General features: G+C 40.3%; 2 protein-coding genes across 2 annotated transcripts in view; one reads left to right on the top strand and one right to left on the bottom strand.

The window, feature by feature from the left end:
- Positions 1-26,682, bottom strand: part of LOC122710558 — a 67,415-nt gene that overhangs the window by 21,623 nt on the left and 19,110 nt on the right. Inside the window, exons 2-3 of the mRNA XM_043928478.1 lie at positions 24,193-24,283; positions 10,330-10,611 (exon numbers count right to left, since the gene is read on the bottom strand). Of these exons, the coding sequence (XP_043784413.1) occupies positions 10,330-10,611; positions 24,193-24,277 (367 nt within the window). The 5' untranslated portion in view covers positions 24,278-24,283. The remainder of the gene's footprint in view (positions 1-10,329; positions 10,612-24,192; positions 24,284-26,682) is intronic.
- Positions 13,654-15,845, top strand: LOC122710557. The gene is made up of 4 exons (XM_043928477.1): positions 13,654-14,327; positions 14,683-14,847; positions 14,914-15,246; positions 15,527-15,845. The coding sequence occupies exons 1-4, from the start codon at positions 13,654-13,656 to the stop codon at positions 15,843-15,845; spliced, it is 1,491 nt and encodes a 496-aa protein (XP_043784412.1).

Genomic DNA, 26,682 nt, shown 5'->3' with positions numbered 1-26,682 from the left:
TAGACGAAGTTGAAATTTCACCCGACGAACACCCGATATTTTATAACGGTGAAAGTTGTGAAATCGCCGAGTTACAACGGATTGCATTATAAATTGGTAACAATTTAGTAAATCTTACTTTTAACCAATGATAAATTGATATAATATTTTTGCCGACTCGAACACGAATTCACATCGATATAGCAATTTATACAAATCTATTATTTAATTGCAATTAATTGTATCGTAGGAATGTTGGGTCGCGGCCAATGCTGCAGAGAGTAATAACAGTTATTTTAAGAACGATGACAATAATGATACGTCGCATTGTGTCTCACGGTCTGTCGAATTAAACTCTCTCTCTCGAAACTCTCACTTTCAATTACTCGCTCCCAATTGCCTGTTTTCAACCGCATGGACAAATACTTGATACGAATCCAAACATCCCTTTCACGTTTATATTATGCACCGCTTTGGCTCAACTCGTTAATTGCTAATTCTCAGATAGCATAGAATTGTATTGATTTAGAATTTCGATGAGATTATGGTAAACATTTCAAGTATGCTTATTAGACACTGACGACTAGGCAAACATTTCTTGTATCTCTCTTACTACGTTCTTTTCTTTTATCCAATCTTACTCAAAGTAGCTTCGAGTCGCTGTGTATAAATTCTCTATTACTTCTTTTATTATTGTAAATGATATATGTTTGCAAGATGAGCAGTACTATGTGTTAATTTGCACAAAAGGAAATAGGTAATTTCATGAAAGCGTTTAGAATTAGAGATAAAACTTTCGAAAGGTGAAAAGTTTTCTTTGCGAGGAATTGAAAAGTGGCAGAATCGAGCGTTATCGTTGGACGAGACGATCTTGACAAGGACGAAAGACGGTAGAGCACGCTCACCGACTCAAGGTCGTCTAACTCTCGGCCGGCCGTGGCGAATGACACCGTGGAAATTTCAATCGTTTCGCCGTTTTAAACGTGGAACGAGGGCCAACCAGTTTGCGGCGCCGCTCTAAAACCACCGTCGGACGCCAATAATCCAAACGCGACAAAATCGTCGCTGCCTCCACAACTCGATCGAACTCGTGCAACCGACCATGTGCAGTCGAATGAGTACTCCCTCGATTTCTTTGTAATTCTGCGGTGATTCGGTGAAGAAGAAGTGAAAACAATTTTTTAGGGAGAGAAAGTGTACGTAGAATATTTGTAATATCGATAGCAGTAATTATTCAGCAAGTTGGGTAGGAATTATCGAGTAAGATTGGCGAAAGAAAAATATATCGTTGGACTAATTGGGTTCGAGAATCCTTAAAAGGATTCATTACTGTTAAGTGGGATGTATAAGTTGGAACGGAGATAAAGTTTTTCTCGAAATTCCCGATTCGCAATTTAACTCTCGTTAGCAGGAGATTTTGGAGAGAGAGAGTTTATAATTACTGAATCATTCATACTGGGGGAAAATTTGAAATGGAATACGGGAAATATAGATCGGAATGATGATTTAAAATTTATCAGATTCTCGCCTTTTTGAATATATACGTTTCCAACCGAGCAAATTCATCGTTATTACGATCATCCTGATTAATTTATTGTTTCCATTCCCTGTTTCGTAACGATAATAATTCAACGTTTCAACGATGTTCAGACGGTGGAAAGGTGGAAGTGGAGCATTTACGACGATTATGATGCACCCAGCCATAATTGAACGTAGCACAGTGCTTACATCTAACAATTAGTGCTTCTTCATTAAATTCAAACGTCTTTTAGATCGTGCAAACAGACCATTTCTCGGAACGGAATGAAAATAGAATTTATTTGATATATTAGACGATAAAAATATTTAAAATTCATAAATTTATATTAAAATTTATATTAAACGTATATTTCTTCGATATCGAATCACATTAGAGACAAAACGCGTGATCTTCTAGCTTCCTTGAACGTTCATCAGAGCAGCGATCTTTTTCATCTTTCTCGAAAATTAAGGTCGATCGATCGCTAATTAAAATTATTGACGTTTCGTGTCGCGAGTAGTTTCCATGTTCTGGGAAGCGAAAATGCCGATATTCAATTTAATAATCAACGAATTAACGAACCGTGCGTTTCTTGTTATCAAATTTTGCTAAAGCAAAATTGACGACTAATTAAACGATTCGCGATCTTCCACGATATCGAATCGGTACAAGCCGTTCGAATCGATCCTGAATCGATCTTCCCCGATTTTTATCCGGATCAAGTATCGATGGAAAGTAATCTGGTTTCGAAGATAAATGTTAATTGCGCGTTAAACACGACCGATATTTAACTTTGATTAAAAAGCGTCTAGATCTGAGGTTAGCACCGTCTCAACTCGAAGGAAGCTCGGCCATTTATTTCTGTCTGGTAGATTAAATTTGCTCGGGAAATTGGAGAATATTAATTGTTTCATATCGCGAGAGGGGATTAAGCCACATTTGAAGCTATTTAGAAAGACGGGAGATAAATTTTCCCCAACGTCAACATCGTGGAACGCGTTACGATTAATTAATTGCCGCGATTGTCGAATCGAATGATCGATAATTTTCTCTATCGAAAGTATACGCTCTACGAGAAATTGGGGTTTTAAAAAATTACATCATCTAATAAATAGGATACATAATTCATGATGCAGTGACTAACGAAAATATTCGAACGCTTGCAATTTTTGACGAACGAAATATGCACGATTTACGTAGTAATTATAATTATATTTGTATATAATTGTATATAAAATATAATATAATATAATACATTAATATAGTAATTATAATATAATATATTATTATATACGCGCGCTATTAACGCGTTATTACAAAGGTTACGAATGTATTCGAACGCTGGTACGTTGTTGATAGTTTTTGCCCAGAAATGTAAACACTGGTATTAAGCGAGAGCACGTTTACGTTCAGTCGATGTCAAGCTATCGTTCCGTTAAGTAACGCAAAACTGCGCGGTATAATATTGAAAACGAATCCGAAAATGTGTAAAACACAAAGTGTAAGCGTTCGTACGCTTTATCCACTGTACGTATCTCGTAAAATTATAACTCGCGATGAAATTTATATAGTCCGAGACGCGTTATCTCGTAAATGGACGTTACCATTCGGATAAGTGTAATTTACGTTTTATGCGTTCATCTGAAACGTCTAACGATTATCGTGGACACTTTAAGAGAAAAAGAGAGAAAAAGAGGGAAAGAGAAAGAGAGAGAGAGAGAAAAGTGGCTTTCTCCAAAGAGGACCGGCCTTGGCAGAGCGAACTGGATACACTTCACGATACGTTTCTCTGGATCGAACGCCGTGTACTTACATAGTCTCGCGGCCATTCGGTTACGACGAAACCTGTCGTCTTACGTAAATGTTCGCCGCTTTCACGATCGATCGAAAATTGCGAATGCAACAACCGACCGAGGTTTTCAGGAGCTCGTCACCCCAAATCTCGACAAGCATCTTGATACGGATTAAATTAATTACGGCCCACGAAAGCGAAACGGTCAGCGATTAATTTTCTAATTGAAATACGGCTGCAACTCGTCTCGTGTACGTACGTAACGCAGGTAGAAGATATTTTAAGAGGAAAGAAGTTAAGAATTCGAGTTGAGGAGGAATTCGTGATGCATCCTTTCGACCAGCAGTCGAGCCGTTAACTCGAGAAAGCCATCTCGAGAAGGCACGATCCAGGCTTGCGCGCTTGGAAACTATAGCGCGATAATGCCTCCTTCTGTCTGCAGCTGCTTATCAACGTCGCGCAGATCCTCATAACCTTCCGAGGCCTTCCGAGAACGTTGCCTTTATTCGAACACCGTGTAAATAACTCGTTCGTAACGAGAGATGTTTATACATTTACTTATTACGTGGAAAGAAATAGAAAGTCGTTATGACGTGCAAAATCCTTTTCTTTTTTTTTTTTTTTTTTTCGTAAAAAACCGTTTTATAAAGATAAAGAAAACATGGCAGATTTTAGAAAAGAGAAAGCGAAAGAAGGAGCACGCATCGAACGAGACGATCGAGAAAACGATCGTTTATCGAATCGATCGAAATTTTTAACGAAAGTGGTTAAAATTTACTGTAAGAGAAATTTGATTCAAAGAAAAGGATTTGAATTATAGACAAAAAGAGCAAACTGGAAAGAAAAGAAGAAGAAAAATTCTTAACGACGTAAAGAAATTATTTTTTACGATATGGAAATACGAAACGACGAAGGAAAGTGACGGGTGGTGAAATGACCTCTGAACGAACGACGTGAGAACGATGGAAGTTGAAATGTATTCGGAAAAAGGGGGAGGAGGGATGCACGAGGGAGGTGCGTTACCCTAAACAAACTCGAGCCGCGTTGCGTAACAAAATTTCCATAGTTTGGTTACACTTTGCCCGAAGAGAAAGAGCGGAAGTAAGTCAGCCGCGAAAGAAGGCGAAAAACCCGCAGCCTGCTTTGAAAATATAGAAATGCTTTTACAACGAATCGAGCGAAAAAAGGGAAAAATATGAATCTTATCGAAGGAAAGAAACATCTTTATTAGATTTGAACGAGCTACGAGATTCGTAGAAAAGTTTTCAAACGAAATTTTCTGTTTCTGTTTCTACTTGTCTTCAAGAGAAGTATGTATATATATATATATATATACATAGTGAAGATTTTACAGCGACTTTTTCTCCTTCCCGCTCTCCAAACTTTTCCGTTCGAGTTAACGAAACTTGGCATAATCATCGGTGGACTCTTCGGAGAGAGTTTTTAAAAAATCCTGGGAACAAGTTTCGAGAAAAGAGATTTTAATCGAGATTTTCGTTAAATTTAATCTCCTCTCTCCGGAACTTTTCGTGAAAGTCGAAAAAGAGAAGTCTCTCTCTTTCTCTCCCTATTTCTCTAAATATCTCCTCGCCGTTTTCTTTGCAACTTTACGACACGATCACACGATTTTGATCGAGTGGATGCATAGGGAAAGGGCAGATCGAGTGCACTCGTGGCCAGGAGGGAATAGTCGGTAATGGAATAGCGAGGCAAGATTGCGGGGCAGATGCGTTTTAGAATGAATTATCATTCGGAGGAGGATGGCGTCTTTGCCGCCACGCCATCGACAAACACCGCGCAACGCTCGAATTACGTTAGATAGCGCAAGAAACGTAATTAACAGAGGATCTGGCCCTCGTGTTCCTCGTTTTGCTCTCCGTCGCTCGTAAAATCAAAGTTAAGTCCGCGAAATACGCTATAAATGGCATTTCACCGAGATGAAACGATAATATCTACTAAATTGATATCCACGTATCGATACGTTGCGAAGAAGAAGAAGAAGCACGGTGCTGCTAAATAAAACTATTCCTGGAAAGGAACGACTTTTTCTCGGGACTTTGCAATGTGTGCTAATACCACGTCGTAATTTTAATAACTGCGCCTCCTCGAGCCCTTTGCGCAGCCAAGGTAATTTCGACAAAATTGTGACTGTAACCCTAATTAAACCGGGTTTACATTCCGCGAGAAGCTGGAGATGGAGTGTACAATGCATCCTAGCCGGAAAAACAGCAACGATCGCCACGAAATCGTGATTAAAAACTGCTTCAAGAAACTGGCAATCAATCTGATCGAATTATTTATTTCGAAACTGCGCGAATAATTTAAGTTTCGGGTGCTTCGATCTTTATATCGATTCGGATTAAAGCAAAGTTTCCAAAGATCAATTATTATTATTACGTAATTTCGAAAAGGGGAAGGTTCCATTTTTCCCGCGAAAACCGACGAGATTTCGTCGAAGGGTAAAAAGTTTTTCGCAACGAAGTGGTAAAAGTCCGAGGAAAGGTTTCTCAAAGATTCGAAATCGAACGATCCTATTTACGGAACTGCGATATCGGGATAGAAATTTCACGTTCCTATTCGCCCGCTGTCTTCGCGACACGGGTACTCGGTTTAGGACGCGTCACATCCATTTCTCGTTCCAACAAGAATCGATTATTTATCAGGAAACACGAGGTTTCGAATTTTCCCTCTGTTAACATCCCCTGGGCGTTGTAAACGTCGGAAAGAATTATTTAGCGCAGCCGCGACATAATTTATACATATATCGAGTTTCAAACTTCTCCTTTCCGCTTCCGATCGAACGAGAATAAACGATTCACGTTCTCGGAAGATTAAAATTCTCGGATAAATATTTTGCTCCGCTAAAATAAAGCCTAAAATAAAGCGAATAATGTACGAAAGTATATTAAAGGAATTTTATAAATTGCTCGTGAACGTATCTTCTCGGAAGGAAGGCGAAAACGATCTACGTGGGTAATATGGCCGTGCAAATAAATCGGAACGAGAGAGGGAATAGGTATTATTTGGGAATCGAAGCGCGTTACACGCGTGGATGGATAATATTAATCCCTGGGAAATGTGGAGAAAAGGACGAAACGGTAGGGTGGGGGGTCCGCCAGGTGACAGGTGATGAGCAGATATCGGCTCTATTCGCAATTTCATCGTTATTTTACGCGATCGGTCTGCCCGTGGCGTGCCCGTTCCGGCTCTATGGTTAAACGTAATTCGACCAACTCGCGAAATTGCGCCGCGGCTTCGAAATGGCCGCCACAGTTATGGCAGATATATCTTCCGTGAAATTATTTACTTGGAATATTTGGAAGAATGACGGTAATATACCTAGATTAAAACCGGGTGGCAACGAAATGGCAACGATATAAAAATGGACGATGTTTTGGAAGGTAACGCGTTACTTTTTTCTATACCCGTGATAAATACTTTTATTTTTATTTATAGTAATTTGTATATATTATTCGTTGAAGAGAAAAAAATGCAAACGATTCTTCGAAAAGTATTAAAAATTTCGTTGGAAAATGGAGTTTTGGTAAACGTACGAGTGAAAATTTGAAAAAGAAACGTTTCGAAAAATGTTATTGGATAATGATAATTTTATCGAATCTCTTTCGTTTCCTTATACGAATATTTTAACGAAAACGCATTCGATCCAGATAAACAACTATTCTCGCATTTATTCAACCGAAACACGTGTGCATTAATTTCACGCTCCATTATGCAACATATTATATCACGTATGACACAATGAAACGTCATTTTATAAATATACAATTTCCACGGATCCTGCGTGATTAATAACGACGAAAAATATCTTGGAGGCGTAAAAGAAGCTACGGCGAAATCTTACGAATCGAATCGAGTATCCTTAATATTGGAGTGATCAGGAGGAAATATCGGCGATGAAAAATGGAAAAACGAAGGAATTGAGAATAATTGACTCAAACTACCGATTACGAAAGTTTTCTCGAACGAAATTATTCTAATTAACTTCCAACGGTAAATTCATCGAGTATTCGATGCGTTCCAACTTGCCACCGAGTTACCACCGTATAATTAGCAGAGTTAGATTAGAATTCTAACAATGGTTAAGATTTAGGCCGAGTCGAAGTATCAAGTTCTCGATACGAAACTTTGATTACGTATACGTATATGTAACGTTGTACGTATAATATTCAATAATATCGGCTACGTAGTTTCCCGAGTTTGCTCAACTTTATTGAAAAAAATAGTAATTTCTACGGATTAACAATTTTCCTCTACCATTTTTACGTCGATTTTTGTATCGATAGATTCGTCTCTTTCCGAATTTTTAAAAAAAGGAAAAAAAATCGAAAGAGGTTAAACGTTTGTTTGAAAGTTGTTCTTCGCCCTTCTTTTCCCCTCTGGAATCTATGCAAACACGCCTGCTACGCATCCGCTAATTTTCGAGCCGCCGCGGGCCAAAGAAAACTTTGGAACGAAATACCGCAAACACTTTTGACACACTTGCTTTGAAACCGTACCGAAGAAATTTGCAATTCGCTACGGACTTTTTATCCTCCGTTTATTCCTTATGAAATTAAAAACGGTTGAAACGACAACCTTGTACACTTTCATAAATTTAAAATTTATCTTTTTCTTTTAATGAACGATTTTCCAGAATTCCGTGTCCATAAGAGAAAACGGGAATGGAGGACTCGAGTATTCGATAGAAAGCCAGAATCCGGGTATTAACGAAGCCGAACGCGATCGGACGATTTGGCGAGGGGGGGTCGCGATAAAGTCGAAAGATAGTTTACGAGAAGCAGGCCGCGAACATTTAATTGGACGAACGTGGAACCGATTGTGGAAGGCAGAGGGGGAGCGGTGACGAGCAACGAATAAAACTTATCAACAAGTCGTTGCACGCGATCGACGGGCCGTGACCGGTTCGATTGGATGGCTGGCTCGATCGCATCGGCCGAATATCGAAATCCCTTGCGCTCGATTAAAAGCACGACGGGCTTTTCGTTCGGAATATCGAGCTCCCCGACTTTGAATCGTCGGACGGGGGTGATTGTAGGGAAACGTTTTCGTTAAAAAAAAAAAAAAAAAAGGAAAAAAAAAGGATACGTCACGTTTCTATGCGTGTCAATCGTTGCGCGGAATTCTTGTTTCTCTCTTCTATTCGTACGTACCAATCGCTCGATCGAATCACTCGGTTTTTCCGGATAGACGTTCTCCACGAGAGAGTTTGTTAACTCGTCGAGGTGGTTCAGTAATTTAATTTGCTTTCAATACGTTGAGTTTCGATAGGAAATTCGCTGCGATCGATTGGCAATTGGTTCTGGTAATAACGGAGGGATTAAATATTAAGGATCGAGGAGAAGGGGGTCTTTTCTGGCAATGAAATTCCCTGTAGCGGAAAATGGAAGGAACGCAAGACTTTACGCGATGGTCGCGTAAGAACTTTGTCGAGAGTTTGAAATTTGAAAGACAAAGAGCAAGTTTCAATTCCCATTTTTCCGCGATAAAGTGCGCCTCGTCGAGAACTTCAAAGGAGCCTCGTGAAAATTGAATAGGAATCGTGGCAACTACGAAACGCGGTATTAGCCGTGTAAAGTTTCCTCGGGAAAAATTATTAAACGAGTTCCGACGAAAAACATTAATCGAAATTGTGTACGATTACGCACGTTGGTGCGTCGCGCAACGAAGAAATCATATTTGAAATTTTATTTTTGATTTTGTTCTCGAAAAATTGGAAATGACATTTTAAAAACTACGATTTTTACCTCCACGAAAAAAAATTCAAATTACACTGGAAATAAATTAACTTTGCGACGTATGACATTACGCTATATGTAAATTTATTCTATATCTATTATATATATTCCAATTGTTATTATTACGTGTACATGCACGGTTATTCGATAAACACTGTATTACGTGTATTATTGTTTTATCACGATGGAACCAATATCAATATACAACTGCTCGAAAATTAATTAAATTGGAATAGCAAAGTGACAGAAATGATATATTCAGGATCCTTTTATCTCCGATTTCTGTTGATAGAAAAAGTAGTAGAGGATCGAGACGAGTCGGAAGGTGGACAAACGCATTTTCGCTATTCGAAACGGCGCAGAGACTAGCGTTTCCAACGATTCGAGAACGCTCCTATCCCTGTCATCGAATTACATACGGCAGATGGGTAATTTCGAGGCGGTGGACATCGATCTTTCTCTCTCTCTCTCTCTCGAATCGAAATTCCAAGCGGCAAGTAGTCGATAAATTTTTTTCGACTTTTGAAGATAATGGTAAAAGGCGAGGAAAATTCGTATACGAATCATTTTTGGGTAAAAATTCACCATTAATTAAATTCGCGATTTAATTAATCGGATTGAAGCGCGAGAAGAAAGAAATAACGATAATAATTCGGAATCGGTCGATTAGGAAGCGTTATTCGGTGGAATATCGCGATATTAATAGCAGGGGATGGCGTTATCTTCGATTGTCCGATTAGCCCTCGTTTTATTCGATTATCCTCGTTGCACGGTTACACACAGGCCCGCCTCGATAATCCGTCCATCCTTGTATTTTACGTGTAATAACAGAAATGGCTGGCTAAATAACGGGATAACCGGATTAAACGTGCTAATTGCACAAGAGTTATCACGCGCCTACGCAATATTCAAACGGACGCGTGAGCTGATAACTCGAGACAAAAGTGGGGAAATACTTTGATATCAATCAAATTTTTCAAAGTTCGTTTTCTATTTCGGGATAGAAGATGGATAGGTTTGCTACAACGAAAAATTTAAGGCCTTCTAACTTTCTATTTTAGATATACTCAAAGTTTCTTCTTCCCGTGCAAGTGCTAATGTGGTTATTACTAATCAACTTTCTACTTCGGCGATATATTCTTTACAATCGATGAAAAAGTTGTTCGCATGGGCATCTTGTGAAAATATCTCGAAGGCTTGAAATAAGAAAACGCGTGAATTGAGTAAAAGCGCGAGACGATTGGAAATATGGAATGTGGCTCGAGCGAGGCTCAAGGATTTACCGGCGAACAAATCGAATCTGGTCCTGCTCCTCTCACTGTCCTCGAAGCCCTCAAGGTCGTCCTCGTAATCCTCGTAATCCTCCATCCCTCCCCTCCTCTCTTTCTCGCTCACATTCCTCGGCAATGCATTGCCAGTCGTCCTCTGACCTTGTCTCACTCTGGCCTGGTTATGGCTACTGAAGAGGACCGCCGGAGGCGGAGGCGTCGACAGCTGAGACCCCTGAAGACGCCTCTGAAGGTATCTGGCCAATATCGCGTGTACCGCGTCTGTCTCGGCGCCGCCTGTAAGACAGAAATCACGTTGCTCTGGTAATCGGGCTAACATTTTCCTCTTAAATATTATTATCAAATAATCCCTCTTCCTTCCCTTTTCGTGCCGCCTGTAAGATAAGAGATCGCGTTATTCCAACAATCAGGCCGATACTTTACTCTCTCTCTCTCTCTCTCTCCTTTCTCGGTTTTATTTCGCTTTCTTCCTCTTTTTTCCCCTCTCGTTGTGCCATATACGAGATAAAAAAGATCGTATTCTCCTCTTCTGTAGGTAATTAGGCCAAGGCTTCTTCTTTCACGAAATTTTCTTCTTCTTCTTCTTCTTCTTCTTCTTCATTTTCTCTCTTTCTCTCGAGCGTCTCGATTTGAAACGCGACGCGAAACGGCTCGCATCCAGAGTTATCCGTACATTCGTATGCATGAAACTTTCCTTCCTACGACTCGCTAAGAGTCCCTAAGAGAAACTGTAATACCTCGGCCTCTGTTCGCCTCCATTCTTCCCTTCTTTTTGAAGGAAACGCTTTGTGGCGGCTCGAGCCCCCCCTTTCTTCCAATCCTCGCCTACGTAATTCGAGTGAAAAATCGTTGGGTGTCGAGACGAGTAGATCCATATCGTAGATAAATTTTCTTTTCGTCGGATCGATTTCGGATATCCAGTCTCTCCCCAGCTTCGATCATCTTTCCCTCCTCTCGTCGTTTAACTCGTCGAAACAATAATGCACCTTCGCGTAATCTTACGTAAGCATTTCAGGCCGGAAAGGATCCGTCGTTCCAAGCGGAGCGTGGAAAATATCCGTAGATTTGAAAAGATTTCAAAGATTTTATCTTCGGCCAGTCGTCCATCGCTGAACCACTCGGTCGTCGCTTTAACGGATTGCACGCTCGTAGATGGAAATTTTAACGAAGCAGAAATACTTATTTCGGCGACGACTTACGAAAAAGATTGGAGAGGAAACAGGATGGAAAGCATGGGCGTAATGCGTAACCGCGTTCGCTCGTAAAGGTAAATGATATGCAACGGATCCACTCGAGGATCCAGGCAGGACACTCCATTAGAGAGCCCTCCGGAACGCGGGCATGCGTTTGACGCTCGACAACGTCCTCCAACCGTCAACGTCAACGTGTACGTGCGATGCGTGCGGATTAAAGGGTGAACCGGATACTCGATACACGCCACTCGGGGAAATGGTGAAAAACCAGTGCTCGATATCGGTGGTCGTCCAGATTCCTCTTGCATGGAAAAAAAAAAAAGAAAAAAAAAAGGAAAAGAGGGGAAAGGGGGGTCCGATCGATCGATTCGATTCGATTCGAACGAATCCGTCGATAAGGAAAAATGATGTAGTTATCTTCCCTCCTTTCTTTCCTTTTTTTCGATAAAGTTATAATTTTAGATCGTTTTATATTCGAGATAATTGTCCAATTACGATTCGTGACCTCGAACTTGGCGACATTGAATCGTGGGTAATGATATGTCGATGATATTCGATCGTAAATCGTTAAATTCCATAAATATTAATAACATGGAGAATTTGCAATTCTAAAGACGTTTAATATCCGAGCAAAAATATTTGCATAAAATTGTATCTTATAATTTATCGAACGTGTTCGAAAAAATTCGTCTTCCTCCTCGTTTGTTTTCGTATTCACGGAGGGAGGGGGAGGGGGGAAATATTTACGTCGAAAATGCAGGATTCGCGAAACGATTCCAACTAGAAATTATATCCCAACTACACGGACCGTTCTCTATTACGCGTTCCCTTTCGCTGAAATCGATTTTCGTCGAATATTTCCTTCGAATATTTATCTCGTTTAAAATATATCATTTTTTCGAGTTTAAGACAAATTTTCGTATTTGGAACAAGCTTCTTCGATCGAGGTCGGTAAAGTAAATTTTGCACTAGGGTGGAAGAAGCAACGTTATCGAACGAATAACCGCGGAAAATTTCCGATGCCAATTTCAATTGGTTTTGGTCGAGAATCCAAGTTGGAAAATTCGACGGTGAGGCGAAAACAAGTGCAATCAATTTGCAAAATTCATATCTTTGGATAACCTAAATCTCTCGTAGGAAGGAAATTTTAGGACGCGAGGCGTAAATTTGGGTGAAAATTAATCGTGTTAAGCGTCAATCAAGTAAAAAAGGATGCGTAAACGATGCGTTTAGGCTGATATGGAGAAATTTTCGTGCTCGTGATCGCGTGCTACCAATTCCAGTAACCCATCTACTATGCAAATGTCAAGTATCGTGGGACAAGATAGCTCAATATTGTCACTAATTTGCGTCTGCCTGCTCGGTGTTCTCGCTTGGAATCTTTTCCTCATCACGACCACCGTCTCGAGGCTATTATCGATCGAGGTAGTCAAAACGAGAACCAGCTTCAAAGACATCGTCTCGAATCATCTAAACGCCACCAGTGTCCTGTGCCAGAGTGGGCATCAATTTCTGGCCAATCGCCTTCCCGAGTGTAATTTTATCCCGTAAGCTCGCTCGTAACCGCGATTATTTCGATTCCCTACTTTTTTTTTTTTTTTTTTTTTTTTTTCCCCTCCATCTCCTCACGTATCACGAATATCATCGCGTTAAGAAAGAAGGAAATAATTAAGTCGGGTCGAATCGAATCGATTCGATTCGATTTTCGTTCGAGTTAAATTTCGTCCTCGGGAATACGTGCATTCCGAGGGGGGAGGAGGGGATCGAGCGATGCTTCGTCGTTATCCGCGATCGAGAATCAAAATTTGAAAATAATAATGATAATAATAATCAATAATTATTAATCGATGTATTCCTTTCTCTCAATTAATTATTAATTTCGAAGAGTGAAACGATTCCTGTGAAAGAAAAAAAAAAATATATATATATATATATATATCTGCGTTTCAGCGTACAGAGGGGTACGCGGATCGATTTTAACGTAGCGAAAAATTTGGAGAAGACGCGGAATTATATGGTGAAACGTTTGATCAAGATTATCGATTGCATCATTTGTAAGGGAAAAGGGAATCGTAATGATTCCGTATCATTGATGAAAATCATCGAGGCGGAGAATGAGAAAAATATGGATTCGGGCAACGATCCGATCAAATTGTTGAAAAGATCGAGCAAATCGTTGCTCGTGGACAAAGAAGGGGCGAACGAACGAAAGAACACAACGACAACGTCCGAGGAGGAGGAAGCTGTCGCGACGAGAAAAATGGAGAAAAAGGAGGAAACGAGGAACGCGAAGAAGAGGGGGAGGAAGCGTTTAGGCAGGGAGAGGAAGGAGGCGAATTTGGAGGTGAAAACGGTAGAATCGGAGGAGACGATGGTGGATCCATCGTTGGAGGAGAAGTTTTTGGTTTCGATTTTGGAAGAGAGCGGCGTGCTGAGGGCCAACTCGAAGGAACTTTTAAGCATTCAGATGAACGTGTTGAGAAAATCTCACCCATCTAAAGACCGTATCTCGGAGAAAGAGCAGGAGGACGACGAAAATCTCACGAAGGCCGATTCGAAGGAGAAAATTACCGATTCCCACCACGAGGAGAAGGAGAAGGATGAGGCGAGCAAGGAGGCGAGCAAGGAGGACGAAACGGTGGTGAAAATCGAAGCCACTTGTACGGACGTAACGCGTTCGAAGGATTTGGAGAACAACGATCCGAAGGAAAAGGAGGAGAAGGTTGCGTCGTCCCCAGACGTGAACACAGCGTTGAAGAACAGCAACGCGACCGAATCCACCATCTTCTTGAGTCGATCGTAAGTAAAATCGTTTCCCATCCCATCTATTTATCATTTCACAAGGAATGGAGGGAACCGCGCGCGACGATTTAACGCTTTCTAACGCTTTTCATTCTCGACTCGCTCGGTTTCCTCGGAAAATTAATCGCGGCAAGCCTGCCGTTAAGCGTTTCTAAGAAACGCTCGTTTATTACCACGATCGCTGCGCGTACGATCTCTGGCCTTTCGGAGTTGGGATCGCGCGCACAAAGGAAAAAGGAAAAAGGAAAAAGGAAAAAGGAAAAAGGGGCGAGAGATCGTAGGCGGAGAGAAGCAGGTGGAGAGAGTAAAAACGTGAAAATTGCGAAAATTGTGAAAATTGTGAAAAATTCAGTCCGACGACCAGTCACGGTAAACAAGAGGACGACTTGAACGCCATAATTCGACGGATGATAATGATGGAGTTGAAGAGGCACAGGAAGAAGGAGACGGTGTTGAAGAGGGCTCACTCGGACACGGAGAGCACGCTGGCGAGGAAGAAGCGAAGCGAGGACAGCAGGTACCGTCATTTGGATTTGGGCGCGGAAACGTTCGCAACTTCGATAAACACGCGGAATTGTTTCAGAACAGGTCTGTTCGGCGGCAAAGGCCAAACGTTTTTCCGAGATTTGCTGGAGCTCGAGGAAAGCCTTCGTAAGCGGAGCGACAACGAATCGGATTACCAATTGACCGACAAGGTCGAGATCGATCGGCCGATCGCGAAACTCGAGAATAGCGGCGAGCGAGAACAAAATCGGTCGAGGAACGATATCGACGTGACCACGATCGATCCTGCCCGCTACTCTCTAAACTCGATAGGAACCGCTTACAAGTCGGACTCGAATATCGAGCTCGAGAGGAAAGTGAACGCGTCTTGTCTCAAGGATGCGGAGGGAAAACGATCGATCAGGCACAGAAAGTACGTTGCTCCACCAATTATTTAACGACCATTCTCTATCCTTCCGTATAAAAATATATCCTGCGGAGGACGTTAAAAAATAATAACGAATTTAAACCAATCAATTTTCTTGTATATCCATCTTTCCAAGTATATAGATTGCATAGAGAAAGATTTAGACGTGTTTTGTTTCAAAGTTGAATCTAGGCTTTATTTGCTTTGGTAATTTCTCCGGTCCAATAGCGGGGGGAAAAAAAGAAAAGAGAAAATTTTGTTGAAAACGATTATTTGTACATTTTAGAGTTACCGTGATCAATCAGCAAAATCAGGCGAACAAATCGACACAGACAGAATACGTGTATGTAATTCGAGCAGTGAGAAGTTGCCCCCTTCGAAAGAAACGCGTCTCGATGCAGTTCCACATAAATCAACTAGCATCGAATTCCGACGCGATTTATTCGAAAACAGTTTTCGCGAGTCTGGATCTCTCGACATTCATCTTCCGGAAAGCTTCGGATAATCTCATCTACGAGAAGGGTAAAGGCAGTCGCAGCCCTAGCTACATACCCACCCCGGAGAGGCATCGATGGAAATACATAACGCCTAGTAAAAACAAGTGAAAACATCTCGCCAAACGAGAACGCACAGTTTCGTCTAAATATTTATACGTATAATTGAAATTTCATAATCCTCGAAATCGAAAAACGTTTAGAAATCTTTCGCAAATGTTTGTTCAACAAATAAAAAAAAAAAACGATGAATATTCAAAATATCCTCTTTTCTGGAACGCTGATATTCTTCAACAATTATCGCAATTAACCGAATTTCAAAACCGTTCAAAATCGTTCTATATCGAAACGATCTCACCTAATTTTTTTTCTAGTCGTTTTCGACCAATAACCTCGAATAAGAGAGAGAGAGAGACAAGGTAGGATAATATCGGAAAAGAAAGGTCTCGAGAAACGACCAGCTCTTGGAGATAAGTTCTCGAGGCAGCGAGTAAACGCTATTCGATCGTCTTTGATGTTTGGAGACAAGCTTTCGACTGTTTTCACCGGAGAAATGCGAGACGAGAGAGAGAGAGAGAGAGAGATTCATACCGCTAGTGCAAATATGGTCAGGATTCAAAGTAAACTCTTAAAAAGTACGTAGCGTACGTGCTGGGAGACTCGAGTAATTGTAAACAGTGGTTAAAGCTTGGCGCGGCTGTCGTGTCTCTCGTCGCCGATTGATCGTATCGCACGTTTCTTGCAAAAAGTTTATTCGATATGGAGAATAGAAAAATTTGGAATTACGAGGATCGAACGAATAATGGATGTTTAATTTAAGATGGCGTCCACCGAAACAAAAATTTGCCGAATTTTTTGCAGTTCTTCCTTCTCGTCGAACAAGGAAGGAAACAAATGAAACGGATGACACGACGAAACGAGCAACCCGTTGTTTCTTTTCCGCGAAATGATTGCTCAGCGAGAAATTGGGCGGATCCTGTTCGACCTCGCTTTCCTACGATGTTTCTTCGTTATTATATAACGATTTCTTCGATTGAAATTCCCGTTTTTTTTTTTTTTTTTTTCCTAGCTGCGGATCTTTATTATACATTCCATGATTGGGTATCGTTTGGATGAAATTTAACCGTGAAAATATTATAAATGGAATGTCGATAAATTGACTATATATTAACTTTCTCCTAATTGAGTTGTTTCTTGTTTCGAAGCATTGTTGTAAGCAACGAAATTACAATAACAAATGGATAATTTATAATTTATAAGATTTATAATTTATCTCTCCGTTTCTTAGAAATAACTCGCTTCGTATTGGGAGAAAGAAATTTTATTCCTGCCTCATTATCTTTTCGCAGTAAATCGGATGCAATAATATAAATATCGCGAAGAAAAATTTCCTTGTCTCTTATCCTTTTCAAATCTCCCGATTAAACGTAAAATATAATTGGAAATTGTTTTTTTATCTCGAATTAAATATCATTATATTTCGTATCCTCCGATTCTCACTCTCTGATCACTAAATCAACTCGATTAGTTTTTCCATAAATCTTACTTCATTCTCCGTTATCGACTCATTTCCATAAATTAAACCGAATCCACCGAATGCAGTTCGAAAAAGCTCGCCTCTTTCAACTTGGACGTATACGCGACGAACCTTCCTTCCAATCGAAATTAATGCTCTGCATTATCGACCGAGTGCATAAGAAGAATGCTCGAAAGTTACTTTTCGACGGAGATACGAGCATCGAATAAAAACGAACCTATCGTTCACGTCATCCACGATATACTTTAGTCCTCGAGCAAACGGGAATGAAAGTAATTCGATTATTCGACATCGCTGTTCGTCGTTAAAAATAAACTCTCTAAACAACGGATTGTCGCGAACGTCGTAGGTGATCGTAAAACGTTTCTCCTCGACTCTCTCGGACTCGGGGTAAAAAGGCTAAAAAGTGGCGCGGGGGATGAAAAAGGCGGGAAGGATAAGGAAGCGAAGGGGGAGGGTCTCTCATTCAAACGCAAATTACCGCCGACTCCATTTCCATTTTTACGAACAATGCACAATGAACCACGCCGGAAATAAGAACGAGCTTTCGCCCATTCGCGCGTATGTACCTACAACCCTCCCCACTTTCCCTTAACTCCTCTCTCTCTCTCTCTCTCTCTCTCTCCCTCCCCCTCTCCTCTCTGGCGATCACTTGCATTCCTCCTCGACTCCCGAGATTCCTCGCAAGCTCGTTTGCCAATGCGTTCGAAGAATAAACCGCTCCCCCCTTTTCGTTGCATTATTGCGCGCAAGAAGATAGAAAATGGAAATGTGAGCGAAGAGAAAGGAACGAAATTACTTTATATCTTATTTGTTTATTTTTTCCCACCACGTCGGAATACTTTCACATTTTTCACGCGGAAGAAAAGATAATTACTTTCCTTTGGAAATTGATAGAAACGTATGTTGGCAGATCTTCGATCTGAAATTCCGTCCACTCTCTGTTTTTCCAGAGGAGGAAAAAGAAATTCTCCGTCGGTGATGTCCACGAACAGGGCACTTTTCATCCAGATATTAATCGCAGTTAATGCTTATCCCTAAAAATTGCGTTCCCCCATAGACTCGTATCGTGGAGGGTGTTTGGCAATCTTCCGATCTTCTTTTCCTCGCGAAACGGGAAAGGGAAAGAAATCTGGTAACAGCTTCTTTCCATCTTCATCTCCGTCATTTTTCTTCCCTTTTCGAAACTCTCCTCGCTCCATTTCCCTCGTGCTCTTTCTTCTTTTTCTTGCTTCGAAATTTTCTACGTTTCGTAGAAATTCTCTTTAACTTTTCTAAAAATTGTAGATCCGTGTAAAGTTATATATATATAACTTAGTTAATATTTCACTTACGTTCGTCAAGCTTAGTTCAATTATTTCTCGAATATTTTCAAACACGGGTCTCGTTCCTAAACTTTTTATTTTTCCTATCCCAGCTGAGATAGCAACTTTTTCATTTTCCTCTCTCTTTGTACTCGTTACGTTTTAACTCGCGTGTTTCCTCTCCCCATTGTCGTTCCGTCTTTTTGCTCCGACTCTGCAGCTCCGAGCGAGAGTCAGAAAGGACACGTCTCCTTCTCTCCCAATGAAATTCGAACTTATCTCCTCTTTATTCTTCGCATTCGCGGATCGACACGCGATAAATAGGAAAGAATCACGATTTAGGCAAAGGATAATCGGATCGACGAAGAAAAAATCACGTTAATTGAAGAGAAATTTTTTTTCGAGGCGATAAAAAGAATCTTTCTATATGGATAAAACTGGAAAACTTAACAATTTTTCCAATTTTGACACAAAGTTTGATCGAGTTTTAAGGCAGAGATATCTCGGTGAAAATTTACAATTTAATTTCGCTCGTCGCAGTTTCTTTTAAAGAAGTAAAATTATCCTAAAAAAAGTTCAGGTCAAATGGAATGATCGCAAGAGCGATTTATTCAGAGAAAAAAAGAAAAAGAGATGGATTACGAAGATTACTGCTATTTAATTAAACGATGAAAAATATCCAACTCGATATGGGCCAAAAGCATCGTGCATCCTCTCGATCGCGTAGCAATTAAAAACGGTGTAAATCGTCGCTTTCAACGATCGCTTTTTTCCAACTCCGGTCACGATTTCGCGTAATACGCCAATCTTGGCAAGGCCGTTCGAGTCTGAACGAGAATCGTGTTTCCTAATTGGTAGTTCTTTTCTCTCTCTCCCTCTCTCTCTCTCGAGATAATTGGAGCCAGTCGAGAAGCGTCCTCCCCTAGAATCTCGAGAAAAGTTGGAACGAAAATGACGCAACGAGGCGAAACATCGATTTCTACGACGATCGAGCAAGGAAACGAACCAACTTGGATTCGAACGAAATATTATCGATTTTTACAAATCACGCACACCTTTCGAAAGAAGAACTCTCAACGATCCTGCGTCACGAAAAAGAGGAGAATCGAATCGTCGTAGCTTTCTTCCAGTCGGACGACGCGAGCCAAAAGTGTAACCATTTAACGAGCGCCCCGATTGCGAAATGTCGCGCGCTCTCAACGAGATCGAAGATGGTCGAGAGTCCCGCCTTTTCTCGCTCGCGATCCCAATTCAATCAAGGACGCGTCCTCGTTAATCAACCGCTAAGCCGATTACACATCGGATCGAACGTTTCTCTCGTCTAAAGTAAATTGGAACGCGATTACCCGTTCGTCATTTTTCTCGAGAGTGGCGTTAAAAAGAAAAGAAAGAGCGAGAAAATTTAAAAAAGAAAAGAAATTCGGGAACGAATTTCGCTTTATCATTTATCTTTGCCCGAGCAATCGAGCCTTTTTGCCCATCTCGGTGGACAGGAGTATCGTGTCGTGTACACGTTGTATACGTTGTATAATAGTTGGCAACCGTGATAAATTTTCAGTCACCGTTTTTTAACGCCTTTGACGCTTCATTTCTCTTACGCTCTCGAAAACTATCGCGAGCAAATTAGAATTATTGAGAAATTTCATTTCACTTTTAGATCGAAAGGGATCATAACGAGGATCAAAAGAAAAGGAAAAAGAGAAAAGGGAGTAGGCAGAAAATGAAAAGAGGCCGTGGCAATTATGTTGCAAAATTGGCCGACACGCGATTCCGCGACTAAGTGAGATAAGATTGGAGGCCGGATTGTGCCGTTTACGGTGGTCCGAACCTATCTCGAGATATGATTTACGAACGCTGTCCTCTCTGCCTTGCTCGAACGAGAGAGGAGAAGAAGAAAGGGCCCGCGATCCGGCATTGTCTGGCCGACGCATCGCGCCGCATTGTATGCAAATGCGGAGCGATATCTCGCCTTTCCCCCGACCGTCACGTTCCATTTCTTCGACGTTGACTCTTTGACGCGGTCAAAGAAGACACTCTTCCCGCGTTTATCGCGATATCCAAGGGGCTAAGCGAAGGAGAAAACTGATGTACGATTGTATGTATAGATGTAGAGAGAGAGAGAGAGAGAGAGAGAGAGCGAGAGCGAGAGAGAGCGAGAGCGAGAGAGAGCGAGAGCGAGAGCGAGAGCGAGAGCGAGAGCGAAAGAGAGCGAGAGCGAGAGCGAGACCGAGAGCGAGAGCGAGAGCGAGAGCGAGAGCGAGAGCGAGACCGAGAGCGAGAGCGAGACCGAGAGAGAGAGAGAGAGAGAGAGAGAGAGAGAGAGAGGAGAATAGGTAATTTTTATCGGAGGTTAATGGACGGGCGAACAAAATCGCAATCGGGGCGTTGGTTCGTCGGTAATCATTGGGATTGCGATTCGTTTGTTAAACGAATTTGGAAAGAGAATACCGATTGTTCGCCGCTGCTCACGTTAAATACGCCAGCTAATTACCAATTAAGCGGTGTACACAAAGCTCCGTGGCGCGCGACAGATGTTTCGTCCTATCCGTTCATTTACTCCGCATGCGCATAAATTGGGGGAATGCGTCCTTTTCGATCGATCGAAATTCGAAAGTAAAATTTAAAAGTACTCGAGGAAAGTGGCGACGGGGGTCGGGAGAGATAAGGAGTGCGTTTGGAATTTGGGGAATAATCGGACGTCTGGCGGATTCCGGACGATGTGAAGAATTTGGCGAATGTGAGGAGGGTCGGAAGATTCCGAGGATCTTTGCGATCCCGATGACCCCAGATATCTCTGGCCACGCTACGATCTTGAGGTTTCAGGGTTTCTAGAGTTTCCTCCGCGGTTATCGGATTTTGAGGGGTCTCGATAGAACAGGAGTTATCTTACGTCGGATTACGGAAACAGGTTGGAGGGAAGCGTATGTGAAGCGTTGTATCGCGCGTGCAAATCTTGTATACTCGTATACTCGAGTATACGAATAATACGGGGATTACAACCGCTATTAACCGGTAATTAAACGACGCTTTACGATAACAAAAAATATCGATTATTAGGATCGTAATAGCTCGTCCCGTTCCCTCGTATTATTAAATATCGGAGAGAAAAAACGAGAATTCGTTTATTATTCGGACTATAACTTTAACGACATCTATTAAATTATTTTATTGATCGCGTGGAATGTCGTTCTATTATTTCTACGATAAAATTTCACGAGGATTATGGTATTTGTCGATGTAACAATCGCGTCTTTTTTTTTTTTTTTTTTACCATTCCACGATATTTCCAAGCTTTGAAGAAAATTTATAATTATATCCGTATATATATAAATAGAAGATTGTATAAAATAGTTGATAACGTTATTGCTCGTTTAACGGACAAACTAATGCGGCGGTTAAACCGTTTCAAAGTAATACGATTATTCCATGTCTGGTGCCGAGACACAAAAGATACCCGCGCCGATTTTCATTTCAATGGAAGGATTATCGCGGTTCACCGTTAAATAAATAGGTAAATAGAAAAAGTTTGGAAAAAAACGATTTCCCGGTATCGAATCGAATCGATTATTTCTTTTCCATTCCCCTGTCTTTCGTTGTTCCCCGATCGAATTTATGAGAAAAAAAATGCTCGATATCGAATCTGCTTTATTATTTGGTATATCTTCTTAACCGTAATACGATTTCGCGGAACGAATCCTCCAAGATTATTTAGCTGGAAAATACGTCTTTTTCCGATTGAAAAATACGATTGTTCTACTCGGTTGGAAAAATCTTTGATATCGGCGAAAGAATTTTCTCCACGAGTTTATGCTCCGATCGATACATTCTCGAGGGAAGGAAATATTTTAACATTGGAAAGTTTGGATCCGACGATATCTTAAAAAATTCGAAAATCACTCGATATCAAAATTTAAGACACCTCGAGGAAACGGCGACATCGATAACCCGTTTAAAATTAAAATTCTCTCGCAAGAAGAAAATCTAGCGGGATCCAACCCCTAATATCCCCGCAACCTGGATGTTTTAAAAACGGAAGGAAAAGTTTGAAAAATGGGAGGAGGAGGAGGAGGAGGAGGAGGAGGAGGAAAAAAGAAGAGGCGCTTTGAGAGCGACAGGGTTGGTTTTTCCGCTTACGTGGCCGCGCTTAATTTGCCCTTTTTACCATCCCACCGTCTTGTAAAAGCCGGCACGGGAATCGGGAGTGAACTTTTCAATCTCGCCGCGGATTCTTCGCTTCCAATCTGCTCCCAATATCACCGGGTATTCGTCGACTGCTTTCGAGTTCCTCCCTTGAATTCCAAAGCCCCCCCTCCTGCCTCCCTTCACCCCCTCGATTTCGATGCGTCGAGTTTATCGAACGGATAGAGAATCTCGTCCCATATGCGCGTGTCTCTCCTTCCTCCTTCTTTCCATATTCCACCCATTCCATATATATGTATATATATATATATATATGCATGTATATACATCATATTCATTCATAAACATCGTGGAAAATCATCGCGGGAGGAACGATTATTTTTCTCCTTTCGACGCGAACAAAAGCGTCGTATTAGAAAAACTGGAAGAAGCTCGAATCTTTATTTAAATTATTTGTTTTTGTTGATCGAGATTTTGTGGATGGATATAATTGTAAATTCATTTATATCGAAAAGGGAGGGGACAAAAAAAGTTGGCAAAAGCGTGTGTCATCCCTCGTGATTTTTCGGCAGAGATATTTCGGAACGTTCGTTTCGAGCGGATTTATAGTTATGGCGTACGCGAAGGGGTGTGCCATCTCCTTTTTTCATCCTTTTTTCAATGCCACTGGCAAGGGAACGCGATTCAGGAAGGAAGAGAAATACGACGTTGGATTTTTTCTTTTTTCTTTCTTTTTTCTTTCTTTTTTCTTTCTTTTTCGCTTCTTACGCGTTCTCTTCGTAATAAGAGAAACGAGTCGATAAAGTGGGATAAACGATTGATTCGAAATGCGTGACTTTCTCTTCCTTTTTTTTTTTTTTTCTTCGCGTTACGAGAAGAATAAATTTTTTTCAAAATTAGACAGGTTTTCCTACGTATAGAAAATATATCATCTTACGCGATCTCGCTCGTACATCGAAGACAATTTTTTAAAATTACTTACGTGCATCTTCCGACGCGACAGAGGATGGAAGAGAAATTTATAAATATTCTTATCTAAAATACATAACGTATTCCAGAGACGTTTCTACCTGGTGGAAAATAGTTGTACGAAAGTTGAATCGATAACAAGATATCACACGGTTCGTTAAAAAACATCGGTAATATACGAACGATGAATAATTCAAAAGGCGAAGAAGAATAAGTTTCTAAAAAGGGCGGAGTATCGAGTAAAAATTTAGATTAGAAAATACGTACGTAACGTTGGAGCCGAGATTGGAGCCGAGATTAACGAACCTAATTTTTGGCAACGACGACACGGAGGGAACGCTGTAACTCTTGTTACGTGGCGAGAAGACACGCGGCTCTAATCAACTCGGCCTTCTTCCCGGCTCGATCCACCGTTTCATCGATCGACCGCCTACCTTTCCTTTTGATTTAAAATTCGCGCGTCGATTCAAAGAAAATTTCGGAAGCCAAGTAAGAAGATATCACTCACTTATGTTCTTTTCCCTGTACTGTTGCAACGCGTCGCTGGTGAGGCAAGCGAGGACCAACCACAGGACGAAGCCGCACCTTCTCATTTCGACCTGCAAGCAGATACATCGATTAATCGCAACTCGACGTTTTCCTCCACAGCGTTCAAAGATCTCGCGCGATCGATGACGTCGATCATCGTTTCGAACAAGAGGACTCGCCCATTATCCCCGACAATATCGTGAAACCGTGCTGGTATTCCCGCCCCGGCAAACAAAAGCGGCCAACAATTTGCGCACTGTGACTCCGCCAACAGATGTTAGTATTAACGCGAAATGGACGACGATCCTCCTGTCCTGTATAGGCGATCGATAATGGTTTCGCGCCATTCACCAGCGAGGAATCTCTCTCTCTCTCTCTGCCGCCACTTGGCCATGTCACGAATCAAAAGCGAGAATCGATTCGATCGTCGACGTCGATTGGCCCCTCGTTAACAGAGGAGATTGCGCCCTATCGCGTAGTAAAGTGGCCAATTTCTATCGTTCTATTCCAACTAGGGAGGGTGGGATCTCATCTTGGCTGAATTCTTCGCGGGTGTCTTGGAGCGCTCTCTCGAATCGAGTACCTCGGATCGGACGAGTTATCGCGCCAAGATGGATAGAGCGGTTTATCTCTCGCTTATTTCGCGGACGGACGAGCAAAGGTTGGATAGACGACTTTGTCAGCGCCGGCCTACGACATCTCTCACCGAGGCTTACCATCCCCGGAAAAATATCCCGGAACGAGACCATTCCATTTTTCGAAAGAAGGGGGAACCCTGTCCAAGCTCCTCCTCCGAGGAGTAAGAGGATTTGGAGAGAGGAGCGTCACCTCGGAGGATCCTCGAGCTACGTCGGATCGATACGGAGGGGGCTGGCCAGTATCTCGTTTCACGGTTACCCGGATCTAAAATATCTCTCTTGGAAGCTCGGCGAAACGATCGATCCAAGTTCGAAGGGATGTTTAAAATAATGGAATGTAAAATCGAGGAGATTCGTCGCGATCCAGTTGTCCGGGCGGATATAACATGGGTGTATTTTCGGGGAGGTTGGGATAGAGATACACGGAATGTAACAGCGAGCGTTCGTAGGTGTGTTGATATTGAGATTAATTCTTGATTATTTTTAGTTTTTTTAGTATTTTCAGTTTGTGAATTAGTTTTAGGATTATCTTTGATAGATCTTAGAATTAATTATGAATTGGGTCATCAAAAATTAAATATATTAAATTTAATTAATTAGATATATTATTAAAATATATAGTGATAATTATAATAATATTTTTTTATTTAATAATATTATTTTTAAAAAGAAATAATAATTTGAATTTAATTGTTAGAAATTTAATTACAATTATATTATTATTTAATTTATTTAATTTTAGTTGAATTGAATGAATTATTATTAACATATGAAATTTTAGTTTTAATGATTGTTCATATGGATTAGTAATATTAACTTTATGGATTTTTGGGTTAATTTTTTTTATCTTTAAATGATAATAGAATAAATTGTTTATTAATTAATTTATTATTAATAATATCTTTAATATTTGTATTTTTATCAATAAATTTTTTAGTATTTTATTTATTTTATGAATTAGGATTATTAATTATTTTTTATATAGTTGTAAAATGAGGATATCGAGAGAAAATCGATGATTAGCTGGATTTTATTTAATATTTTATACAATAGTTTTTTTCTTTACCAATATTATATATTATTTGTTATATTTATTGAATAAATAATAGATTTATAATAGATTTATATTAATAGAAATATTAAATTTTAATTTAAATTTTATATTATTTATTTATTTATTGATATCATTTTTAGTTAAAATTCCTATTTATATATTTCATGGATGATTATTAAAAGCTCATGTCGAGGCACCATATTATGGATCAATAATTTTAGCATCTATTATATTAAAATTAGGGGGATATGGTATATTACGTTTAATAATAATAATAAAAATTGAATTTATTTATTTTAGAAAAATTTTAATTGCAGTAAATTTATTTGGAGTATTAATTTTAAGATTAATATGTTTAATACAATATGATATAAAATCTATTATTGCAATTTCTTCAATTGTTCATATTTAATAATTATAAGAATATTAACATTTTTAAAATTAAGATTAATTGGAAGATATATAATAATAATTTCTCATGGATTAAAATCTTCTGGATTATTTTTTTTAAGTTAATGTAATTTATAAGCAAACTAATAGACGATTAATATTTGTAAATAAAGGAATGATTAATTTTATACCATCTTTAATATGATTTATATTATGTTCATCAAATATAGGATGTCTAGACGCACAAGGGTGGAAACTAACTCGTTCCACGATCTCTGGAAACCCGCAGCGTACGCTCCAAAGTATTGGACAATATCCTCGAACGAGTGAATTCCCTTGTCCTCCCCCCAAATTCTAAAAATCGTAAAAAAATTCTAAAAATTCTAAA

This window comes from Apis laboriosa, unplaced genomic scaffold, assembly GCF_014066325.1.
Source record: "Apis laboriosa isolate Shangri-la unplaced genomic scaffold, ASM1406632v1 scaffold14_cov150, whole genome shotgun sequence".
Classification (NCBI taxonomy): Eukaryota; Metazoa; Arthropoda; class Insecta; order Hymenoptera; family Apidae; genus Apis; species Apis laboriosa.
This window is presented reverse-complemented; position numbering and strand designations above follow the sequence as displayed.

Excerpts from the sequence above, each read along its gene's own strand:
- LOC122710557 (XM_043928477.1), top strand. The coding sequence starts at position 13,654 with ATGGATTCGGGCAACGATCCGATCAAATTGTTGAAAAGATCGAGCAAA. Across the intron at positions 14,848-14,913 it reads AAGCGAAGCGAGGACAGCAG|AACAGGTCTGTTCGGCGGCA; the intron begins GTACCGTCATTT and ends GAATTGTTTCAG. Across the intron at positions 15,247-15,526 it reads CGATCGATCAGGCACAGAAA|AGTTACCGTGATCAATCAGC; the intron begins GTACGTTGCTCC and ends TGTACATTTTAG.